Source organism: Durio zibethinus, chromosome 25 (genome assembly GCF_047325235.1).
Source record: "Durio zibethinus cultivar Kanyao isolate XHJ-2024 chromosome 25, ASM4732523v1, whole genome shotgun sequence".
Lineage (NCBI taxonomy): Eukaryota > Viridiplantae > Streptophyta > Magnoliopsida > Malvales > Malvaceae > Durio > Durio zibethinus.
Window position 1 is genome coordinate 18,253,935 of NC_143186.1, and position 23,402 is coordinate 18,277,336.

At 33.5% G+C, this 23,402-nt stretch overlaps 4 protein-coding genes across 5 annotated transcripts; 3 read left to right on the forward strand and 1 right to left on the reverse strand.

The window, feature by feature from the left end:
• Positions 1–588: 588 nt before the first annotated feature.
• LOC149511729 (protein translation factor SUI1 homolog 2-like) lies at positions 589–2,939 on the forward strand. Of its 2 annotated transcripts, none has more exons than XM_089754308.1 (5): positions 589–763; positions 1,589–1,669; positions 1,776–1,981; positions 2,076–2,129; positions 2,245–2,496. In XM_089754308.1, exons 2-5 carry the CDS (start codon positions 1,633–1,635, stop codon positions 2,287–2,289), a joined length of 342 nt encoding a protein of 113 aa, XP_089610434.1. In that variant the 5' UTR covers positions 589–763; positions 1,589–1,632; the 3' UTR covers positions 2,290–2,496. The 2 variants fall into 2 exon arrangements, with proteins under 2 accessions (XP_089610434.1, XP_089610433.1); XM_089754307.1 differs by lacking the exon at positions 2,245–2,496 and adding an exon at positions 2,642–2,939 and having other exon boundaries at positions 610–763.
• A 1,063-nt stretch (positions 2,940–4,002) lies between these two features.
• Positions 4,003–6,151, forward strand: LOC149511730 (thiamine thiazole synthase 1, chloroplastic-like). Its single transcript, XM_089754306.1, has 3 exons — positions 4,003–4,697; positions 5,042–5,530; positions 5,761–6,151. The coding sequence occupies exons 1-3, from the start codon at positions 4,272–4,274 to the stop codon at positions 5,920–5,922; spliced, it is 1,077 nt and encodes a 358-aa protein (XP_089610432.1). The 5' UTR covers positions 4,003–4,271; the 3' UTR covers positions 5,923–6,151.
• A 2,963-nt stretch (positions 6,152–9,114) lies between these two features.
• On the forward strand, positions 9,115–12,110 carry LOC111275709 (COBRA-like protein 10). The gene is made up of 3 exons (XM_022861209.2): positions 9,115–9,945; positions 10,084–11,550; positions 11,656–12,110. Exons 1-2 carry the CDS (start codon positions 9,372–9,374, stop codon positions 11,502–11,504), a joined length of 1,995 nt encoding a protein of 664 aa, XP_022716944.2. The 5' UTR covers positions 9,115–9,371; the 3' UTR covers positions 11,505–11,550; positions 11,656–12,110.
• An 822-nt stretch (positions 12,111–12,932) lies between these two features.
• LOC111275708 (rab GTPase-activating protein 22-like) lies at positions 12,933–19,399 on the reverse strand. The gene is made up of 12 exons (XM_022861206.2): positions 18,872–19,399; positions 18,307–18,402; positions 17,486–17,589; positions 17,214–17,353; positions 17,029–17,127; positions 16,806–16,928; positions 15,944–16,032; positions 14,969–15,077; positions 14,767–14,864; positions 13,840–14,094; positions 13,443–13,526; positions 12,933–13,204 (listed from the first exon to the last, which is right to left on the reverse strand). The coding sequence occupies exons 1-12, from the start codon at positions 18,959–18,961 to the stop codon at positions 13,190–13,192; spliced, it is 1,302 nt and encodes a 433-aa protein (XP_022716941.2). The 5' UTR covers positions 18,962–19,399; the 3' UTR covers positions 12,933–13,189.
• Positions 19,400–23,402: the final 4,003 nt, after the last annotated feature.

A 23,402-nucleotide genomic window follows, 5' to 3' on the forward strand; every position in this document is an offset into this window, starting at 1 on the left:
AATTTATTTTTGAAAATTTTAAATCATACTCAATTATTTTAATATAAAATTTTATAAAATTAAATACGAAATTAAATAAAAAATAAAAAAATAAATTATTTATTCTTAACTTTTTGTCTTTTAATTTTAAATAAATGAAGATTTTTTAAAATTTAATTTGATTGAATTTAAAATTTTTTATTGGAAAGAGAAAAGGGAAACGATGCATGAGAAAAAGAGCGACGGAATGTTTGAACTTTTTTGATAAATTTATGTTCTAAGTATAAAATATATCGAGTAAAAAATAGGAAATTACGATGTAAATATCAACGCTTTTCTCGAAACAATTTCCACTTCCGTTTGACAATTCTACCCTTCCAACTCAACAACCAACTCCCTCCTTTGTCCTCATCGACAGCGAACTCACCCTCATTTCCATCAAGAGCCACGTGTTCAAGTTATAATCACAAGCTTTTGCTAGCGAGTACAATTTCATTATTGTAATTTCACGAGTACAAATCCCATCACCTCAAGTTGCGTGCAACCTCCGAAAATTAAAAAAAAAAAAAAAGAAGAAAAGTTTTTTTTTTTTTTGATTAATAAAATATTGTCCGGAGTTTTCCTTTTAATATCCTCTCCTCTCAAACAAAAAATCGAACTCCACCACCCCACGACGCAGAGAGAAACGCCTTTTCGACTTTATCCCATTTCTAGGGTTTTCTTGTCAATTTTTATAATCCGAATTTCAATTCTCTAAAAACAAGCCCTAAAATCCTCGGATCAGGTAACTTTACCCCTACAGCTTCTTCAATTTTTCCTTTAAAATCTTTTTTAATTTTTTTTTGTGTGGGCTAAAGATCAATTCTTTATCGCTCGTTGATTGATCTAAAACGTTTCTGATCATGGGTTTTGTTTGTATAATTAGGATTTCTTTTATTTCTTTAAAATAAAATTTAAGATTCAAGTATTTTATTTTTTTTCAAGGAATTTGTTAATTTTCAGATAATTAGACTAGCTTGAAATATTTTAATTTAAAATAGTGAATCTTTAGTTTGTACTTTTTTTTTGGTAAACATGTTAGTTGATTCTATAATGTGCTGTTTAGATCAATTATATTGATTTCTGTAGTGAAATTGTAGCTAATTCTTTAAGATTTGGTTCCATAATGCATAAATTGTAAATTTTTGAGGTTTTTTTTTTTTTTTTCTTTATTTCTTTGGTATCTTTGAGGAAGTCGAATTCGAAATTTAGACTTTAATCTTCCTTAGAGGGATAAACACCCATAAAGCCTAGTCTGGGTTATTGTGAACAAGTTTGAATCTTGTTATAATTATATGTGTTTTCTGTTTAGTCTATGGTTTTGATTTCACAATGATCAGATACTTATGTCTTTATTTGCTTTTTTCTTTTTGTCATATTTGTAAGGCTTTTGTTTGTTCTGATTAACTTGTTTATGGAAAGGAATGAGATGCCCACTTTTGTTTGGTTGTGGAATCGAATTTGGTTTACCTGAATTTTTTTATTGTTTTATCTGAAAACTATTCTTATTCTTGATGGGAATATGTTATATGAAGTTGAATCTGATGTGGTTATTGCCCTACATTTTTAGGTCTGAGCTTGTGGTTGTTAGGCCTCTTTGATCAACTAAGTTTCATGTCTGATCTCGACGTCCAGATTCCTACTGCCTTTGGTATACTTGGATCCTAACTTCCTCAGTTCCACTATTTATCGTCGTTGTTGATCTGTCTGTTGCCGTTAATATGGGTTTAACTTGTCTTTTGTATTTGTTGTGCTAGATCCCTTTGCTGATGCAAATGCTGAGGACTCAGGTGCTGGTGCAAAGGAGTATGTGCATATTCGCATTCAGCAACGGAATGGTAGGAAAAGCCTGACAACTGTCCAAGGGTTGAAGAAAGAGTTTAGCTATAACAAGATACTCAAAGACCTCAAGAAGGAGTTTTGTTGCAATGGCACTGTGGTCCAGGACCCGGAATTAGGGCAGGTGTGTATAATGCCTTATAAGAGATAATTAACCTTGTCAATATCTGTTGTTGGTACCTGATTGTTAAGTTTGTTATGTTGCTGTTTATATTCAGGTTATTCAACTTCAAGGTGACCAGCGTAAGAATGTTTCCACCTTCCTTGTTCAGGTAATTGTTATTACTTCTTGGAATATTTAGATGTCTTAGGTGACTATGCCAAAGTGCATCGGGTAAAGTGTGGTGTTCAAGCTCATAATCTGCATTATCTTTCCCTTTTGACCAGGCTGGCATTGTGAAGAAGGAAAACATCAAAATCCATGGTTTCTAAGCCACAGCTTCTTAAAGTTTTCTGCTAAATCACGCTTCTTATGTCAAAGCAGGAAATACTACCTGATTAGGATATATCTATGCTCTGTTATATCATCTCTATGTTGGTTAGATAACAACATATGCATCTCGAGTTTCTTATGCTTTGCAGTTTACTGGATTCTGTACTGTTGGATGATTATGAAATCTATGGAAGTTTGTTTCTCTATGGTTCAAAGTTAAAACAAGTTGTCTTTTATTCATCCACTTATCTTCTGCATTGAATTTGGGTTAATTTCATTGCATCTGAAGAAGCTTAAAATCACTTCAGAAATTGGTTTTATGGAGGGTGATTTTTTTTCTTTTGCTTTCAGAGTATAAGATCTGTTCTGTTCCAGTCTAAGGTAGGAGAGATAAGCTGCAAGGCTTTTCTTGTTCAATGACCAATGTTATGCAGTGAATTTATTCACCAGAAAAACAATCCATTCCTGAAAAATATTGGCAACTCACTTCAGGGTTTAGGCCAAGTTTTTCTGTTTTAAGTATAGGCCAAAAGTGCTCATGGCTGTGACAATTGGGGAGTATATAAGATATATTATGTGATAATACTTGAAACGTTCCATTAGATATGAAGGAATGGCGCCATGAATTATTATATTCTCATTGCTAGGATGATTTTTTTCTTTGAAGTGACATGCAAGTGTGATATTTAATACTTTGCTTGTTTAAACCTCCCAACGCACAGGATTCAACATGGTGAAATCACAATATCAACAAGTGTCCTTAACCTCTCCTGTTCTCTTCTAAATTAGGCTTTTTTTTTCAAAGTTTCGTAAGCTTTTCAATAATTCTGAGCCCATGCCTAGAATCAGAGGCAAAACCAGGAACTGGGGAAGGGGCGGGCCAAACAGTAAATTCAATGGGGAGGGACCAAGTATCATATTTGGTAGGTTCGGGTACCGTGCGACAAGGATGTTAATTTTGTTTTTTTTAAAGGGCCAGCCCAGCTACGCCCCTGCCTAGAGTGTGCTTCATCATTGATCATATAAATGACGAGCCTTGCCTCTTTTAAGTTTGTACTTAAAGACTTGTGGGGAATGTACCCAACTTTGTTTACCGTTCCTTGCAAAATGATGTCAATTTCACCATTAATGGACTCTTCTGTTTTTCCTTCAAAAGGGTCACAAACTTTAGTATCAGACAAAACTTGGAGAACCCTTTTACTGTTACTAATTAATAATGTCAATTTCATCATTAATGAAGTTCCCTTGATTATTAGGTTTCCAAATAAACATATCAAAGTTCTAATAATGGATATATGTGCCAAGTATTTGATGACTAAGACTTCAAATTTTCAAATCAAAATACTGTCAAAGTTTTAACAATGAATGTGCTTATTATCATTATACTAAAATTTGCTTAAGATGAAAAATGTTAAAAAGGCTTAAAATGCATGTTAATCTCTAGTTATAATCTTGCCAATAGCCACTTGCCCAACTATTTTATTGATTGAAAACTACAAATTAACAAATAAATATATGGCTTTTCCCATGAAAAAAAATCCAAGATTTATAATCAAACAGAAAGCTTCCTAGTGTAACAAAGTGACAAAAAGATGACCAAAAGTTGAGCTATTGATGACAAAAGATCACGAAGAAGTTCAATGGAAAACCCACTTGATAAAAGACAAAAAAGAGAAAATGGGATAAGAGAGTGATAGGCCAATAAATTGGCTGAAACCAAATGCACCCAAAAGACTCGCCAATTGCATAAAAAGTTGAATGAGATGAAACTCACCTTCAAATCTTTCAAAAAGAGATCTTGGCAATCCTAAACCCTTCAAATCCTATCCTTTCTTCACCTTTCCTCTCAGTTATTTTCTTCACTTTCTAGTTCTACTCTTATGTTTGATTCCCCTTTACATTTCTTTTCTGCTATCTGATATCTTCAAGCTTCAAAGGAACCCCAAAATCCGGTACCCTTTCCTTAGTTTCTCTCAAATCAATGGCATCATCCATAGCTACAACTCTCACTTCTTCTGCTAAACTTTACAGAAACAGTTCTTTCTTTGAGTCTTCCTTTCATGGGGTTCCGATAACACCTCTTTCTTTTCATTTCAAAGCAAAGTCTTCCACATGCAATGCATCAGTTTCCATGTCTGCAGCAGCGGCTCCTCCACCATATGATCTGAATAATTTCAGGTTTGAGCCCATCAAGGAATCCATCGTGTCACGTGAGATGACACGTAGGTACATGATGGACATGATCACCTATGCTGACACTGATGTGGTGGTGGTTGGTGCTGGCTCTGCCGGGCTCTCTTGTGCCTATGAGCTTAGCAAGAACCCTTCCGTACAGGTTGCTATTGTTGAACAATCTGTTAGCCCTGGAGGTGGTGCCTGGCTTGGTGGACAGCTTTTCTCTGCCATGGTAATGTGAAAAAACTATAATCACTTTATGGGATCTTATTTTTTTAGGAATTTTCTTTTGGTGCAAGAATTGTTTAGAATTTTTTAGCAAAAATTGAGAAAAGGCGAAAGGGTATAGTATATAGATATTGATCCTCTCTGATTAGTTAAAAAAGAGATACGATAAAGTTGACTCTTATCAGAAGTGGATTTCTAGGCTGCTTGTTGTTTAGCATGCATGATTCATACATCTTTTTAGTATGTAATTGTGATAAATGAATTTGACATGCCTAAAGTTTTTGTTTAACAGATTAATTCAATGAATTATACTTCTAATAATTACAGAAAAATTCTATGTTTATTCAGGTAGTGCGCAAACCAGCTCATCGCTTCCTTGATGAACTTAACATTGAATATGATGAACAAGATGACTATGTAGTGATCAAGCATGCAGCCCTCTTCACATCCACCATCATGAGCAAGCTTCTAGCCCGCCCCAATGTGAAGCTGTTCAATGCTGTGGCGGCAGAGGACTTGATAGTGAAGGAAGGAAGAGTTGGTGGAGTTGTGACAAATTGGGCCTTGGTATCAATGAACCATGACACACAGTCCTGCATGGATCCTAATGTGATGGAGGCCAAGGTGGTGGTGAGCTCTTGTGGTCATGATGGGCCATTTGGAGCCACCGGGGTCAAGAGGCTGAAGAGCATTGGGATGATTGATAGTGTGCCAGGGATGAAGGCACTGGATATGAATGCAGCTGAGGATGCTATTGTGAGGCTGACTAGGGAAATTGTGCCTGGGATGATAGTTACTGGAATGGAAGTTGCAGAGATTGATGGTTCTCCAAGAATGGTAATTTTCATTCAACATAATCATTATTTTTGTTGTTGTTGGACATATGTTCTGAGCCTTTTCTGTTTGATTATTGAAGCAAAATCTACTCTTGTTTGACTGTCTGATTCAGGCTGAATTTTGTAAATTCTTTAAAATCCATGCTTTGGAGTTGTTATCATAGAAGATAGTGATCATACAATAACCTGTAACCTATTATTAACATATTTATACTGCTTTTGCCAATCCAGGGACCTACATTTGGAGCAATGATGATATCAGGGCAAAAGGCTGCCCATCTTGCTCTCAAATCATTGGGATTGCCTAATGCACTTGATGGAACATATGTGGGAAGCATTCACCCAGAGCTGATCTTGGCTTCTGCTGATTCTGCTGAAACTGCTGATGCTTAGTTGCATGGCGATAGTTGCTAATTGCTATGAAGATGAGGAATTGGAATAATAGTCATTGGTAGGAATGAAGTGGTTTGTTTCTGAATATGGTTGATGTGATTATGTGGTGAGGTTTGTTAATAATGAGGGTTTGCTATCTAAACTCTCCTGGACTTGATAGCATGAACTTAGCATTTAGTTCTTGTTGTTATTGCCTTCAATGAGTACTGCTTTCTCTTCTTCCTCTCCACTTCACAACTTCCATGGACAACCCATAACCATTGGCCAAATCTCTCCCATTTTGTCACCAGTTCTGCAAAATACCAGGGAATGGAAGTTTCACATGCAAACAGAAAATTCTGCTGCAGAACGTTGGTTGCTTTCCAGTGCCATCTGCAATTGTAAAAACATTGAAACAATTCTGAAACTCTAAAAAACGAAATATACCTAAGGAAACATGAGTTCATTAGCATCTACTTGCTTAGGTTAACAAGCCACCAGGATGAGAACAATTAGTATCTTAATATGGCTTAACCATTTTAAAACACCTAATAATCTACCTTAGATTCACAGTTAATCAGAAATATATTTTTATAACATCAAATGTTTAAGGATTATAGTTGTAATTATGCTGCTCTTTAATCTTTCTCATTTTTCAATAAGATCAGTGATATCCCTAAGCTTTGCCTTGGTGTAATTCTCTTTTCGGACGATTTAAAGGGACGCTTTCCCATATCAGCAAGGTGCCTTCCGGATTCTACTTATCGAATGCTCTAAAATAATCCTTTAGCAATGCATACAATGTGTTTTGTTTGTTAGTTTTGTTTTTCCCTCTGTTTTCAATAAGTTAATCGATCAGAATTCAAAAGGAATCTTTTTCTTGTCAGGAATAATGACTTAAATTTTATAAGAGATTTATTTGAGATTTGTTAGATATTATTTGATAGACAAAAAGACTTGCAAAAGAAGAATTATAAGAAAAATGAGATTCTTAATAGGTAAATTTGACTTACAAGAGAAGAATTCTAAAAGGAAAGGGATTCTTAATAGGCAAGTTTAACTTATAAGAGAAGAATTTTAAGAGGAGAAATTCTTAATAGACAAGTTTGTATGGTTATAAATATGTGAACTCTCTATAGAGTTAGGAATGAGAAAAAGATGTAAGAGAGTTGTAGGGTTTTGTGAGATAGACATCTCATAGGAGTATTGAGACTCTACGTCTTATGGGTATGTATGTTTGTTTGTGAGTGGATTAAAGGAGACTGAGAGGATCCACATATGTATGATATATGGGAAATGGTGCACAAAGGTTTGGGTTTGTGTTTGTTTGGGTTGAAAATACCCATAGGACTAAAAAAAATTGAGTGTCTTATGAGTATTGATTGTTGAGTGAGGTTGATGATTTGATGTATGTTTGTAATTTTTTACAACTAGTGGATCTTGTTTCTCATCCGTGGACGTAGGTTGATTGGACCGAATCATGTTAAATTATTATCTCTTGTGTGTTTGATTTATTATTTAATTTTGCTTCTGTTGGTGTGATTGAATTGGAAGCTTTTAGCCCAACAAATTATATAACAGCTGTGATGTTCTCCAATAAGTGATATCAGAGCTGAAGGTTCGAAACGTGAGAAGAGTTGAAGATTCAAGGTGTGAAAAGAGCTAAAGGTTCGAGACGTGAAAGAGCTGAAAGTTTGAGATGTGGGAAAAGCTAAAGGTTTAAGATGTAGGAAGTGCATGGTTTGAGATAAGAGAAGAAACAAGTCCAAAAGAGCTCGATTCAAGAGAAGAGTTCGAGTTTAAATTTTGAAAATTAATTATTGGTTTGTATTAAGGCTGAAGACACAAGAGAAGAGTAGATAATTGTGAGACTTCCATTGCAGGTAAAACCAAACATGTCTAGCATGAAGACAGATGATTGATGGAATTTGAGTCAAGATAGAGATTGTTAGGAATAATGACTCAAATGCCATAAGTGATTTGTTATAGATTTATTTGAGATTTGTCAAATATTACTTGATGGACAAAAAAAACTTGCAAAATAAGAATTTTAAAAGAAAAGAAATTCTTAATAGGTAAGTTTGACTTGCAAGAGAAGAATTCTAAAAGGAAAAAGATTTTTAATAGGCAAGTTTAACTTACAAAAGAAGAATTCTAAGAGGAGAGGGATTTTTAATGAGCAAGTTTGTATGGTTATAAATATGTGAAGTCTCTACAAGGTTAAATATGAGAAAAAGATGTAAGAGAGTTGTAGAGTTTTGTGGGATAGACATCCTATAAGAGTATTGAGGCTTTATATCTTATGGGTGTGTATATTTGTTTGTGAGTGAATTAGAAGAGACTGAAATGATCCACATAGATATGATATATGAGAGCATATAAATATGTGTTTGATTATATTGAAAAGATACACAAAAGTTTGAGTTTGTATTTGTTTGGATTGAGAATACTTTATAAGACTAGAGAGATTGAGAATGTTTTATGAGTATTGATTGTCAAGTGAAGTTGATGATTTAATGTATATTTATAATTTTTTACAACTAGTGAATCTTATTTCTCATCCGTAGATATAAATTGATTAAACTAAACTACGTTAAATTATTATCTCTTATATATTTGATTTATTATATGATTTTACTTTTACTGATGTGATTGAATTGAAAGCTTTTAACCTAATATTTCTTACATCATAATAAATTCTATCAAGCAATAAAATATTTGATTCAAAGGATAAACTTGGTGTTGCAGTTTTGACAAACATGAAACTAAAATGTTATTGTTCACAAAATAGTCAGTCAGTTAAACATGGTACCATGTTCATTATGGCTGCACAGATAAGAATCTGAACCATTCATCTGTTCGAGAAAAGCCAGTTTTTGCTTTTTTTAAATCATTTTATATTACCTCAACTTATAATATATTATTTATTTTAATTTAAAAATTTTACTATTTTATTTTATAAAAAATATTTCATAAATTTAAATTTAAATTTTTATGCATATATCTTATTGTATTCATGCATCCTTTTAATGTGGAATCCAGGTGTCACATTTGATTAGCCATTTGCAAAACTCATTTGACAACTCAAAATTTAACTACTGCAAACCTTGGACAATTCCAAAAACGACATTGTTCATCAACCACACACTGAAAATAGCAAAACTGAAAACCATTTTTTTTAGTACAAGAATTGAGACACCACTGTTTTTCCATGTCCGAACCAGCCGCAAGAACTAGAGGAAGAGAATTTAGCTTGACTCAATCTCCCATTTTCTTCTCCCTTATAACCCTTTCATCTCTAAACTTCATAGAGTTTCACTCAGAACTCGCTCCCCTCTCTCTCCTTGCCGCGTCGTCCCCGCGCGGCAAACCCCCCTCTGTTTTCCTCTGCCTCTGCCTCTCATCATCAACCACCAAAAAAGGAAAGAAAAAAAAAAAGAAAAGGCTAAAAAAAAAAAACAAAAGTAGGCATGAAAATGCCATGGATGAATCTCTTATATCTTGCATTTCTCTTTATCCCGTTAAGAATTCAGCTTTGTTATGGCCAAGATCTTGCCGCTGACTATGACGATGATGAGCCGGCCCCGGCACCGCCACCGGGCCAAGACAATTGTAATGGTGTATTCTTGAGCTATGCTTTCACGTCAAGGACTAAAGAATTACCACACGTAAAAAACGTTACAGCTCAATCCTGGGCGTTTAACTCCATAGCCACCATAATCAATTCTGGGACGGAAGAGGTAAAAGAATGGAAGATGTTTGTTGGGTTTCAACATAGAGAGATATTGGTGTCTGCGAGCAACGCCATCGTCGTTGACGGTAGCGGGGATTTTCCTGTGGCGGTTGGGAATGGAACAACCATAGCGGGGTACCCCATGACGGATCTCAAGACCTCCATTGATACCGCTGGAGATTATAACCAGATTGCGGTTCAGGTTCAGTTCACGGGTACCATGTTTGGGTTGAAAGAGAAAGTTATTCCAATGCCGAAGACAATCAAGCTGGCTAACGATGGCTGGGACTGCCCTAAGCCTACTAAGTATCGTAAGTTTTTTATTCTCTTGTTTGATATATTTAGCTTTTGTTTCATGCATGGTATTGCTTGAGCTATGCATGGAAAGTTTTCAAAGTTGAGGACTCCAAACTAAAAGTCTTTGCATATTTTTTTTTTTACTTTTACAGCTACCTACATGCATGTATGTTGCAAGAAGAATCCGAAATTCAAGGCCAAGTCTCCCAAGGGCAAGTACTTGCCTAGGCAATATGGAGACCTCAACTTCATGTATGATGTTCTAAAATCATATGAAGGTAGCTATGAGGCACAAGTAACCATGGACAACAACAACCCCTTAGGCCGCCTTGATCATTGGAACTTGACTTGGGAATGGATGAGGGGAGAGTTCATTTACTCCATGAGAGGAGCCTACACTCACAGAATCGATTTCTCCGATTGCATTTTAGGCTTACCTGGGCATTTCCTCAAGGATTTGGATTTTACTCAAGTCATGAATTGCCAAAAAAAGCCTGTGATTGCTGATTTGCCAGCTGATAGAGCAAATGATAGCAATATTGGTAAGATCCCTTATTGTTGTAGAAATGGAACTCTGTTGCCACCATTGATGGATGAAAGCAAAGCAAGATCAATTTTTCAATTAAGGGTCTATAAATTGCCCCCTGATACAGCTAAAACTGTTTTGTATCCACCACAAAGATGGAATGTTACTGGGGCACTCAATCCTCAGTACAAATGTGGGGCTCCAATTAGAGTAGATCCAACAGAATTTCCTGAGCCAAGTGGGCTCCAGGCTACAACAAGTGCTATTGCAAGTTGGCAAGTTGTTTGCAACATTACCAAACCAGAGAAGAAGAAAACTAAGTGCTGTGTTTCTTTCTCAGCTTTCTACAATGATTCTGCTATTCCATGCAGTACCTGTGCTTGTGGCTGTGATGATATTGATACAGATACTTGCAACCCAAATGGGCGTTCAATGCTTCTTCCAGCAGATGCTCTTCTTGTTCCTTTTGAAAACAGGACAGCTAAAGCTAAAGCCTTCGCCCATCTCAAACACAGGACTGTTCCAAAAAAGTTGCCTTGCCCTGACAATTGTGGAGTTAGTATAAATTGGCATATTAACTCTGATTACAAGACTGGATGGACAGCTCGGGTCACCCTGTTTAACTGGGGAGATTCTCCTTTTGAGGATTGGTTCACTGCTGTTGAAATGAAAAAGGCTTTCCCTGGCTATGAAAATGTGTATTCCTTCAATGGAACAAAGCTGAAATCCCCTAAGAATACCCTTTTCTTCCAGGGTTTGCCAGGTTTGAATTACTTGGTGGCAGAGACAAATGGGACTAGAGTACATGATCCTAGAGTTCCTGGAAAGCAACAATCTGTTATTTCATTCACAAAGAAACAGACACCAGGAATAAACGTTCGACGTGGCGATGGATTCCCTTCAAAGGTGTTCTTCAATGGTGAAGAATGTGCACTTCCTGATGATTTTCCAAGGAATGCAGCAGGGCACTGCTCTCGAGTTTCCTTCATGGCTGCTATCTTCATATCTATCATGACTTTTTGGCTGATAACAGACCGTTTCCATTGATGATCATTGGGTTCCTTTTTTTTTTGCTTGTAGTGTATTAGCTTTGGTAAGCTTTTTTCTTTTCTGCTGCTATGATTTAAAGTCAACATTTTGAACAAACCCATCATCAATCATTTTATAACTAGCAATTCGATTTGATATGTTGTCTTAGGGAAAAGAAATAATGCTGATGGATTGGACATGGGTGGATATATAGAGGATGGAGAGCAATGTGCAACTACAAATTGAAGGCTTGTTCTGCTATGATATTTTATCATCAAGAAGGGCAGATGAGAAGATTGTAACAACTGTGAAAACATAATTTTTATGATAATTATTTATTGCCTGACAAGGGTTTCCAATGTAATATTTTGGACAACCTTCTTTTTGCTTTCTTGTGTATGTATTTTACTGCAAAAGAGACATAGGATTAAGGTTTTAGATTTTTATGAAAAGGACAAATTAGAACTTCCATATGTCTTGTTTTTTAAGACTGTTTAAGAAGGCTAATGAACAAGCCAATGAAAGGGGTGATAATAAATTAAGAAATTTCATTGATGTACACAAAAAAAGTGATCTTATATTCACAGTTCATCGCCATGACATTGACCATGGTGATTTTTGACTATGAGTCCATATTCTGCTTAGAATGATCAGACTTGATAACAAATTTCCCATTTTTCCAAGTACAATTTCGACTATAATAAATCAGCTTCAAATTTCATTCTGTTTTTTTTTTTTTTTTTGGTTTCTTTAAATCTGTACTCATACTCTTGGTAGCATGATAAAGTTTCACATGGAAATTGAGAGTATGTTCTTGAATGATTTCGTCTTTGTGGAATCCTTTTCTCCTCATAATTTCACCAAAAAACTCACCATTAACTGAAAATAGATTGTTTTGCTTTGATTTTTCGACCAAGTAGTATTTTTCTGTCATTGTTGACGCCATTGTTTGCAAATGAAGAACTTCAATCATTCATTCAAGTTCTATCATGTTCTTCATCTTGAAGGAAATCTCATTGCAAATCAGGTGGTGAAAAAGACAAATTTTCATCTGTCTTTGATTAGATTTCTTTTCTTTTGCCATATCTTCAGAACTTCATCTAGTTGAATTCTTAATTTTGATAAAAGCAAATCTTCAACACTTGTTCATTTGATTGGATTTCTTTTTCTCTCCGGGATTATCGGAATTTTTTCCAGTTAGAATGGAATAAAGTTAAGATAGCTATTTTTCACTTTTTTAACAATTAATTTTTTACTTGATCAATGAAACTACATCAAGATTTGAAACCTGATCACTAGAATTAAGAATCCACTAGTACTTGTTTATTGTTTCATTCAAAAGTTATGATCATTCAAAGTGAGAAAGAAATATGCAAGTGGCCAAAGTGACTCTGCATAAGCAATGTTTTTCTTTGTATTTCTCGAATGATTCTGAAACACAAGATATGTTAATACAACAATGGATTCATTCATATAGAGATTGGTAAACAATGTTTTAGTATACAAATGTTGTGGAAGATCGATATCACATACAACAATTGCTTCTATTAGAGCAACTATATAGAATTCTGAAATCTCTGAGCCAGGATTAATCTGGAAGTATATTGTTATTGCCTCCAAAAAAAAGTCATGGCATCAGAGAAAAAAAAAAAAGCTCGCATTATTTCTTGACTTGGAGGAAAACGTCATCGGTTTACTTTATGCTATGTCTGCTTTGCCTGTGGTCACAACATGAAACAAAAGAGTTTGAATTCAAAGAGTTACCAGCAGAAGAATTTCTCATAGAAGAAACTTTGGAAATAAAGCTAGCCGTAAATGAATCATCTGGCAATGACATGTATGTGCACTCTAGGAACTACTGCATACTATGCTAGGCTTCTAATTTTCGCCTTTAGCATGATGAAGGAATTTCAACTGCACATCAAGATTTAAAAGAATACAAGGCAATAGCAGTACCTTTTTTAAATATTTCTTGTGAAGTTTCATCGCCCCATTGCAAGCTTTCTTGGCGTCCAAGTTTCCAGTTATGTCATTCAGAATCTGAAAAAGTATAACAGCAAGAAGACAAGACAGGTAAAGTATTTAGACAATATAACATAGCTAGAAGTTCTGCAGTCAGACAAAAAAGAGGGAAATTGTAAAAGATGTGTAAAGAGATATTAAGGGTTCATCAGCACCCAAACTATTTGTAAATGTTTCACGGTTTTGGAAGGTGCAAATTGTGCAGACACTTATTTCAGCAATGCATAATGGGTGAATTGTTGCTTAACTTATATGTTCATCTATAGATCGGTGTTATCGTTTATCCCCAATATAATCCTAGAGAGTAAAAGCTACAAAGATGTAAGCTCACCTTAACTACATCATCCAGACCCCGAGCTTCTTGCAGAAGCACTGAGCTCTTATCTTTTAAGACACTGGCAACAAGGAAAACAGAAATGGGGAGGGGGGCATCAGGGCCTTTAATTTTCATATTTTCTCTCTCATACTTTCCACATTGACGTGTTGATTTTGTTTTTCCTTTAGAACCATCAGCCTTCTCAATATTTGATTCAGGTTCTTCATATAGAGAGAACAAGTCAGGATCATATTCCAGAGCCCACATCATCTGTAAAAAGTTCAGGAAACCAGACAAACTTTATGAGTAAAATTCATGCGAAGCACGCCAGAACACAGAAGTAAAGATCCCGTAAACACAGGAATTGATTCACGTTAGTCATGAAATTGTATAAAGTGCTCAACATAACACAGCCAAACACTTATGCTTATCTTAGAACACAAGTAATTACAAACTATAAAACATCATCAAGGTGAAAGTGACTTTCCTTCAATGTCACTGGACACATCACATTTGAATAGATGCACCCCTACAAACACTTGAGTAACAATAAAACAGTTTTGATATCAAAGAATGTGTTGAGCTTCTCCAGTGTATAAATGAGAAATTTCATAGGACTTTGTCCCTTTATCGTTCAGGTTTATTTCTCTGAAACCACTCAAATTCGAGGTTAAAGGACTCAGTTTAGGTGAAGGTTTTCTTCACTAGAATATGCATCCAAATACTTCACAACAATCCCTTGTTAAGATTTATCATCAAATTAATTTTCAAAGATCTGAAAAAGCCAAATCCATAAACAAACAGATCCGTTCATAAACAATCACAATTATCATGGAATTGTATATTGTTTCCAAGGAAGGATATCTAGTAATTAACAAAGCAATTTAGCATGCATTTTGGATTCAATAAAATCAGTCAAAGGGTTAGAAGTATTGAACATACCTCCCATAAATACAATGAATCACAAAATGAGAACTCTCGACGAAACAAAACCATTAGCATTCTAACTGCAAAGAGATAGTCACCTCCACCCAGTGTCTCTGTAAACCAATATAAGAAAAAAAAATAATCTCTTAATGAGATGTGCAAAGAAAGCACAATGCACAACACTAGAGAATTAAAAGATATAAATTTCATTTCATACCCAAATGCTGATGAAGTTTAGGATCAATGACTTGAGTTACTGCAGCCAAATTACTAAGTTGGGCCTCTACCCCAACAGAACTCTCATCAGTGCCTCTGAAATTTCCTCGCTTTAAGATTTAAAATAGGAACACAACATAAGAAACTGGTAATAAAGATGAAAGCAAGAAAATCCTAAAAAAGAAATGAGAATTGTAAATCAAAGAGTCGTGTAACTGATCATACTGATACACTTTATTCTATACATTAGCAAAGCAGCAAGAATTTAGAGCAAAAGACGGAGAAAACACTCCCTAAAAGGAGAAATTGTATAGGAACAAAGGACAAAACAAAACCTGGTAACTTTCTTTTAGTATATCAACCAAATCTTTGAGGTCAGATTTTCAGCATATGCAGCATTTCTTATATTACTTTCTGAATGGATAAAATGGAGAGAAAACTGAATAGACTGAACAAGCTTGGTCTGACAAAATAAAGGAGATCTATCTATGGCAATCACATGTGTCAACTAGCAATTAAATGTATGCAATGATATTAGGCAAATAAGAAAGACATAATAGTAAAATCTGCCATGGTGCACATGTAGATTTCAATATATATAAGACGGCATAATGAATCCACGGGAAGACAAAATGCATTCCAGTTGCAAAGCATATAGAACAACTGAGTAGAAATTATTGGAGTAGACAATCTTGGAAACAACCAGTAGTCGCAGATAGCATTGTCACACTCAATATATATGAATCCTAAAAGGACCCAAGGGTTAGGAAATCCACCTAAGAAAGAAAAGAAACTTAATTCTCAACTCTAGAGATACATAAACACATATTCAACCCAACTGGTAGCTTGAACTTAATTGAATACTGGAAAATGGACTTAGTGCATATGAAAAGATAAGCCATCATGCTGCCATAGTATTGTAATAAAGAGAGTGGAAAAGAAAAAACGGAAAAAAAAAAAAAGAAAGTAAACACACCAATCTACGCATTAGACGCTCAAAGCACCAAAATGCATCAGCTTCATCTTCAAGAAGAATAATCATGGGGGAGCATAGATCACTCATTCCTGCTCAACATTGTAATTGAATTTAGCTTTCATAATTAGAATTGATTACAAATTGTACATATATATATATATATATAAATTATTCCCTCTGTTATAAAGAGAGGTAAAATGAATGGAGATTACAATAGGATAGAGCTTACAGCTATTATAACCTGGTAACTATCTAAACACCTCCTAACCATGTTGCTCAGGAAGTGAACGACACTTGCACATTGATAAATTTTCTTCCTTAATTTAAATATTTGTTGTTGACAATGGAAAATTAATAAAACACTAAAGAATATGCAAGAGTAGTGTAAGCATATTATGCATGTATATGGAGAGAGAGAGAGAGAGAGAGAGAGAGAGAGAGAGAGAGAGAAGCATTTATGTCTTAGCACATTATGGGTATGATAGGGAGAGGGTAGGAACATACCAGAAATAGGCAATGCTTAGTTTTAGCGCAGAATTGATTAAGTGAAATATTTATGCTAATAGTAACATATGAATCTGATGAATACAAGACACTGTTGAAGCACTAGCAAAATCTAGAAGTGATAACTAAATTTAGAGGCTTTTGTAATGGTTTTTAAACTTGTAAATCTATTCTGTCACCATAATGTCAAGCACATTCTATAGTCACAACCTAATAAAGTAAAATAGTGACATTTTAAGAATTTAAGGCAAATAAATAAATATATCCATCTTTCCCTTGATTGAGGCAGTTAACAATATAGAATCAATTTATAAAGGCCTCTCCTGGTAAAGAAACAAAACTTCATGTAATTACTCACCTTGACAATAGCCAACATCTGTATCTATCCAGGCATAAACAGAGAGAATATCCCAAAGTTTTGACAAATTCTCTTGCTTCTCATAAAATACTAAAGTCCTGTCAGTGCGTTTTACATCCAGACCTAACAGAAACATAAATACAAGGAATGTGGTCATGACTAAGAGAAGAAAGCAACAAATGCAAGAGATACATGCATTTGAAATAGAAAACAACAAACCAACCTATTTGATGTAATGTAAGCATCCACTGGATTACTTTCTTGTCCAAAGGACCCCGACTGGTTAGCTCCTTCACCATATCTGTACTATTAGCATTTGCACCTGAATAATTCATCACATATTAATACCTGGTTTATTTCACTTTCCACAAACTATTATTTTAAACAGGTAAAGTGTCAGTAACTTGCCTGGATTTGTCTCTAAAAGCACTAAAGGGTCTTGAATGGGCTGACCATCTTCGGTGATTACAGGTGCCGTAATAAATTTGCCACTTCCAACAACAGGAAACATTTCACTACATTCTTTCTTCCATCTAGCATATTGCACCCTGACATATAGAAATGAGAAAACAACTCAGAAAATGATCTCCTGATAAGGGAAGAGGTCCAGCAGAGAACTGATCTCTCAAAGATTCAATAGCCAAATAGTATCAATTTATAAAATGGGAGAAGTGGACTACCTTCGATGCTGTCGTATCTGCTCCCTTTCATCGAATGTGCTCTTAGGATCATAACAGCCAAGTAGGAACTCCCAAACTTCTCCTCTAATTGATGGATGGATCCCCTATGTTTGCCAACAGAAATTAAAAATAAAAAATAATGCCGATATATAGACACCAAAAGAAAAAAGCATAAATATTTACATGTATTTAACTCATAAAAACATATTACACAACTTCATATATTCATATGCTCATCCACGTATAAGATTTAGAAAAAAAATATATGTCTATATCTTGGTGATGCTGCTTTCCAGCATGATCGATATAAGAGTTACATAGAACCCACATTGATGAGTTTATTTTTGTTCTTTTGCATTGACAAACTATCCCTACTCTTTCATGGATACAATTCACATGTTTTACATCATTTACAAGCCCAATTGTAGTAGGCTCAGCCATTACGATATAAGGATCAATTCTCACCTATATTCTTTAAAATCAAAAGGGGAAACAATCTAAACTAGAATTCTTCTTTTGCTGGCTAGTGCATTTTCTTTATTGAATGCAACCAAGAATGGTTGAAAAACTAAATCATAGGTGGAAACAGTGCAAGTTACAAAGGATACCAAGTATATGAAAAACTGCACAAAAAGACCAACCAAATCATCCATGTAGTTTTCAAGCTCGATATATAAAGATGGCCATGATTTTGAATGAATTACTTGGGAAACTTAAATATCTAATCTTTTTAGCATAAGTGCATAACTACACTTCTGTTTGAATCAATTGAAATCTACTACCAAGAAAAAAAAAATTTTTGAACATGAACATCCGCTTACCCCTCGTTGGATTCGATGTAGAGTTTTGCCTATGTCCAGATGCCCATCTGGGGAAAATGCAGCTTGCCATTTTCTTGCACTTAGAGTTTTACCAGGCTGCATAAGCAAATAATTTATTGAATCACGGTACCCCTTTTTAACAATTACTGCAGAACTCAGCTTCATTTATATCAAAGATCAAAAGAAACAATATTCATTGAACTAAAAAGCCATGAAAAACATTGACTTGACACTGAATTGATCATGGTAAGAAACCGCATTCTAAACCAAGCTCATTGCCTAAAAGCTTTTAACTGTACCATTTTACATATGTATAAATTCAATATCAAATCTCAAGATCATACAATAAAATCCAAATGAACAGCCCTTGATTGGATAACTTCACTTGAGCTAAAAATTCAATCAAATTGGGACCAATAATAAAGAAAAAAAAAAGGCTTTTTACTATAAATCTAATCCAAATATAAACATTAACGCAACCTCATTACATAAAATATGAATAATTTCAATATTTTCTTAAACATTGATCCAAATTTTCATTTTTTTTCAATTAATAAGAACAAACCTTGATCTTAAATTTGGTTATTGGAACATCAGTACATTCAGGCCGGACCTCATAATAAGAATCAGCAGGTTCTGCTGGAGCCCCCCACATTTACCAAGAAAAGATAAATAAAATCTTTCTTTTTTTGTTCCTTTTTGCACCAAAAAAACCCAAAAAAAGGTTTTTTTTCTTCTTTGCAGCAGAACCACCAAAAGCTGGAACCTTCGAATAGAAGAAGAAAAACCCAGAAAGGAAAAATCAAAGGAAATGCAGGGTTAGGTTGAGAAAATGGGGGGCCCAGCCAAGTCAAGTTCTTCAAAGAACAAAAAGGAAAAAAAAAAGAAGACTATATTTCTTGGGTTTTTTTTTCCCTTTATTTTTGAGGTATAAAAATCAAACAAAAGAACTGTTTTTTATGGGTTAATTATGGATTAATTTGGTGAGTGGTGGTGATGGCAGCCATGGTTGTTGCAAGCAAAGTAGCCATCTCACAAACACAAGGACATTAAAAAAACAATTGGCCGTTTTATGCGTCAAGTTTAACCGTCTACCTCTAGTTTCTCTGTCTTTTGTCTAAATTTAACTGCCACTTTTAATTTTTTTTTCTAAAATTAAATCCAAAATTAAAAACTTAAATTCTGCTAAAATTTTAATTTTGTTTTATATATTTGTTGACTTGACTTTTCTATATTTTGTTTTGCCTATTAAATTTGACCTTTTCTTTTTCTTCATTTGGTGTCTCAATTTAATGCTTTTTTTTTTTTTTGGTTTTATAAGATTCACAAGAGTGTTGGGAAATTGTTTAATATTTTTAAATTTTTTGATTGATTCTCCTTTTTTTTTTCTTTGGATTTTTATTTTAAAATAATTTTTACTTTTTTAATAAAGATGAATAAATAAATTTCAAAATTTTTATAAATTTCTAAAGACTTTGGTTTTCTTCCTTTTACTTAGGTAAGTACATAAGTTTCTAGGAACTCAACGCGTTTCTGTTGTCGCGTGGTGAAAAAGCGCTGAACAATTCTGCCTAAAAAGTTTTGGTAAAGCGGTGTCACGTAGGGATGTAAATGAGTTGAGCCGAGTCGAATAGTAAGAAGCTCGAGTTTGAGTTCGACTTATAATTCAAGGTTCGATACTCAGTTCGAACTCGATCAAATTTTATTTTTAAGTTTGAGCTCGTTCGATTAAGCTCGATTAATATGTAAAAATAAGTTCGATTCGTATACTCGATAAGAGTTCGATTATTCATGCTCGAATTCGAATTCGAATTCGGACTCGAAATATTTTATTAATTAAAATAATAAAAATATATTTAAATATAAAAATTCGATTAGACTCGCGAGCTACTCGAATCAGATAGAAGAATATTCGAATTCGACTCGATCGATAAATCGAACTACTCGTGTTCGAATTCGACTCGATAATAATCGAACATAATTTGAATTTTTTTAATCAAATTTAAATAATTTATGAGTATTAATATATTATTTATACTTCTAATATCGTATTCATGACCAAGTCCATAACAAAGACACAAGTTTCTAGGAACTCAACATGTTTCTGGTGGCGCGTGGTGGAAAAGCGCTGACCAATTCTACCCAGCAAGGTTTAGTAAAGTGGTTTCCCATATTCATGACCAAGTCCAATACAATGACAAGTCACAAGAGTTATGGAAACTTCCATTGACTTTGACTGCCTTAAAATTGTGGCGAAAGAGATCTTCCTAAAATCAAATCTAAAACCCTAAAATTTTGCATTGATCACATTTGTCAAAGTAAAAAATTTTGGATTTGAATACAAAATTTAATTCAATTATATCGCATAAAATTTTAGTAATTGTAATTTTTTTTATTTCAAATTGTGACCTATTTTATAAAAAAAATTTAATTATAATAATAAAAAAGAAACAAAAAATTTTTTTGTTAATAAAGATTTTTGGATTCATTTTTTGTTAATAATAATGGAAGAAATTGGAAAGTATCATTGTCTTTCATTAGAATAACATTTGAAATGTCTTTAAACACAGTAGTGATGAGAATGTAAAACAAGCTATTCACTTATGGTTAATTTACAATTTTCTTAATTTTTTTTCTTAAGAAGAAAGAAAGAAGAATTTACATGTAGAGAAATTGTTGTGTTTTAATTAAATTATTTAGGTTTAATTTAAATAAAATTTAAATTTAATTTAATCATTGTCAAGTCGAACTCAAACTCGAATAGCTTAACTTATTGAATGAGTCGAATTTTAATATTTTAATATTTGGTTCGAATAATTTATAAGCTTAATCAAGTTTTTATATTTTAATGTATATTTTTATTATTTTAATTAAAAAATTATTATTTTACTTATATATATCAATTCGAGCTCAAATTCAAATTTAAATACAAATAATTGAGTTTAAAATCGAATAAGAATTGAATTTATTTTAATTCAATAAATGAATTTAATCAAAATGAGTTTAATTAATTTGATTTTTATCTCAAATCATATTGAATGTAAAAATTAAAATTTGATCAAATTTAAATCAAATTTTAAATCAAATTTAAATTCAAATTTCGCATTATATCAATTCAAAACGAGAGCTAATTAAAGTAAATGGATACTTTGAAAGGTAATGAATCTTTTAAATAAAATGTGGGAATAATTATTGTATCATGTTGTTCAATTAATTGTTTGGTCATGGAACTACATTGGGTACCCCTAAAACATAACGGTGATTAGACATAAAAATAATGCTTGTGGGTTTCAAAGAATGTGATTTGTTCTGTTTCAAATGCTTTCCAACTTATTCAGCAAAGGAAAAAAAAAATAAAGAAATAAATAAAATTTTCAACTTAAAGGGGACCATTTCTGTCTACCTTTGTTGGGTTCTAATTTAGCAAAGACAAAATCAATTGAGTTGAAGGTGCCGAGGCTGCCAGCTTGATCCAAGTTTTACCAACTGTTCTTTGGTTTCATGTTGCTCTGACTTCTTCATTTTATGTTCGATACATATTCTTTAATTATATGAAAAAAATTTAAAAATTCACCTATATTATCGGATACATACTCATTAATTTCCACATTCGTTTATGTCAAAATATCATAGCTTAGATTATCATTAATTTAAGTGAAATAGAATTTGGATAGAAATCTTAATTTCGAGTCATAATAATTTATCTCATATAGAAAAAAAAAGTAGAAATTTGATAGAATTTTTAATTTTAGAGTCATAAGAATCTTGTGAAATATTTCATGAACTGTCGTACAGTAAAACTAGTTTCAAAAGCTGGAAAACTATCTATAATTTGTAGTGTTAATCAATCTCCAGCAGCATTACTTATTACTGATCAATTTGATTTTTGTCTTCGTTTTCTCACTTGATTAACATGTAGCAACATTTTGATAATTTGTTATGGACCCAAGTTTTTTGTTATCCCTTGGTTTTTTGTTCGTTCTTTTTCTGGTTCCTTTCAATTTCTCATGTCTCCTAGCAGTACTTTACTTTCTGCAGATGGAGGTAAGCAGCTGCAAAAGAGGGGTGTTTATGTCAGGAAACCGACATTGTTCAAGTTGTTTAGAAATTTACCTAGTCCCCATCAGGTTCTGAGACTAATATATCTCCCTGGAAAAAGTCATAGCAAGTTCATAGAACTGTTTTTTTTTTTTTTTTTTTTCTGATTGAGACTGGATCAATCATTAATATATTTAGCAATGGAAAATATGGCAAATTAAGTAGCTGACTTTTTGTATTTCATGTCTGAATCTGACTAGATCCTGTCCTTCAAAGCCAGCTCATGATATTTCTCTGATGACAATCTAATGAAACCATCAAACCTAACCTTAATCTGTTAGGAAACATGACAGGGACTAATCACTTGACAATTATTACTTTTGTCACCCTTCATATCATTTCTGCAACAAATTTTGATGGATACAGGAAAAAGGGAATGAAATTCAACAGAAACATTAGTCTTGATGAAATGAGGATGAACTATATGCCAAATCTTGCAAATAATCAGCAATACTTCAGTTTAAAGAGATTTAAGATGTGCATTCCTGTCTCTGTCTCAAGCATTCTTTTTTTTTTTTTATCTCTCTTTCTGATTCTAATGCTTCAGATGGTAAAAAATCAAGAATTACTTGATGGAGAGGGAAGTTCAATTCAAAGTTCAAACCCCAAATCTTAAACACATTCTTCAAGCAAATTACTAGGATGAACAATTCTAGGTAAACTTTTTTTTTTTGGTAATGTGAATACAAACTCCGTTAATGCACGCAAGATGTTAGATGTCAATGGTTTAACCCAAAGGAGAAGACATGAATATTCTTGTTTATGGTCAAGCAAAGCATAAACTCACAATAAAGCAAGTAATAGAAAAAGATTCAAAAGAAAGCAGAAGAAAGAATACTCTTACCTCTTATAAACTATGATAATGAGGTGAACATTTATGCTTTGCACCTGAAGCCAAGAAATCCAAAGAAAAAGAGAATATGGAAAAGAAGCAAAGCTTCTCTGCCACAGTTTGTAAAGTTTTCATGCAAGTTGGCCTACAAAAACCCTGGTCTAGG

Coding starts and splice junctions, on each gene's coding strand:
- LOC149511729 (XM_089754307.1), top strand. CDS start 1,633: ATGTCTGATCTCGACGTCCAGATTCCTACTGCCTTTG. Junction 1,982..2,075: donor AGGACCCGGAATTAGGGCAG/GTGTGTATAATG, acceptor GTTTATATTCAG/GTTATTCAACTTCAAGGTGA. Junction 2,130..2,641: donor TTTCCACCTTCCTTGTTCAG/GTAATTGTTATT, acceptor TTTTGCTTTCAG/AGTATAAGATCTGTTCTGTT.
- LOC149511730 (XM_089754306.1), top strand. CDS start 4,272: ATGGCATCATCCATAGCTACAACTCTCACTTCTTCTGCTAAACTTTAC. Junction 4,698..5,041: donor GACAGCTTTTCTCTGCCATG/GTAATGTGAAAA, acceptor ATGTTTATTCAG/GTAGTGCGCAAACCAGCTCA. Junction 5,531..5,760: donor TTGATGGTTCTCCAAGAATG/GTAATTTTCATT, acceptor TTGCCAATCCAG/GGACCTACATTTGGAGCAAT.
- LOC111275709 (XM_022861209.2), top strand. CDS start 9,372: ATGAAAATGCCATGGATGAATCTCTTATATCTTGCATTTCTCTTTATC. Junction 9,946..10,083: donor CCCTAAGCCTACTAAGTATC/GTAAGTTTTTTA, acceptor TTACTTTTACAG/CTACCTACATGCATGTATGT.
- LOC111275708 (XM_022861206.2), bottom strand. CDS start 18,961: ATGTGGGGGGCTCCAGCAGAACCTGCTGATTCTTATTATGAGGTCCGG. Junction 17,354..17,485: donor CAGATACGACAGCATCGAAG/GTAGTCCACTTC, acceptor TCTATATGTCAG/GGTGCAATATGCTAGATGGA. Junction 17,128..17,213: donor GCTTTTAGAGACAAATCCAG/GCAAGTTACTGA, acceptor TGAATTATTCAG/GTGCAAATGCTAATAGTACA.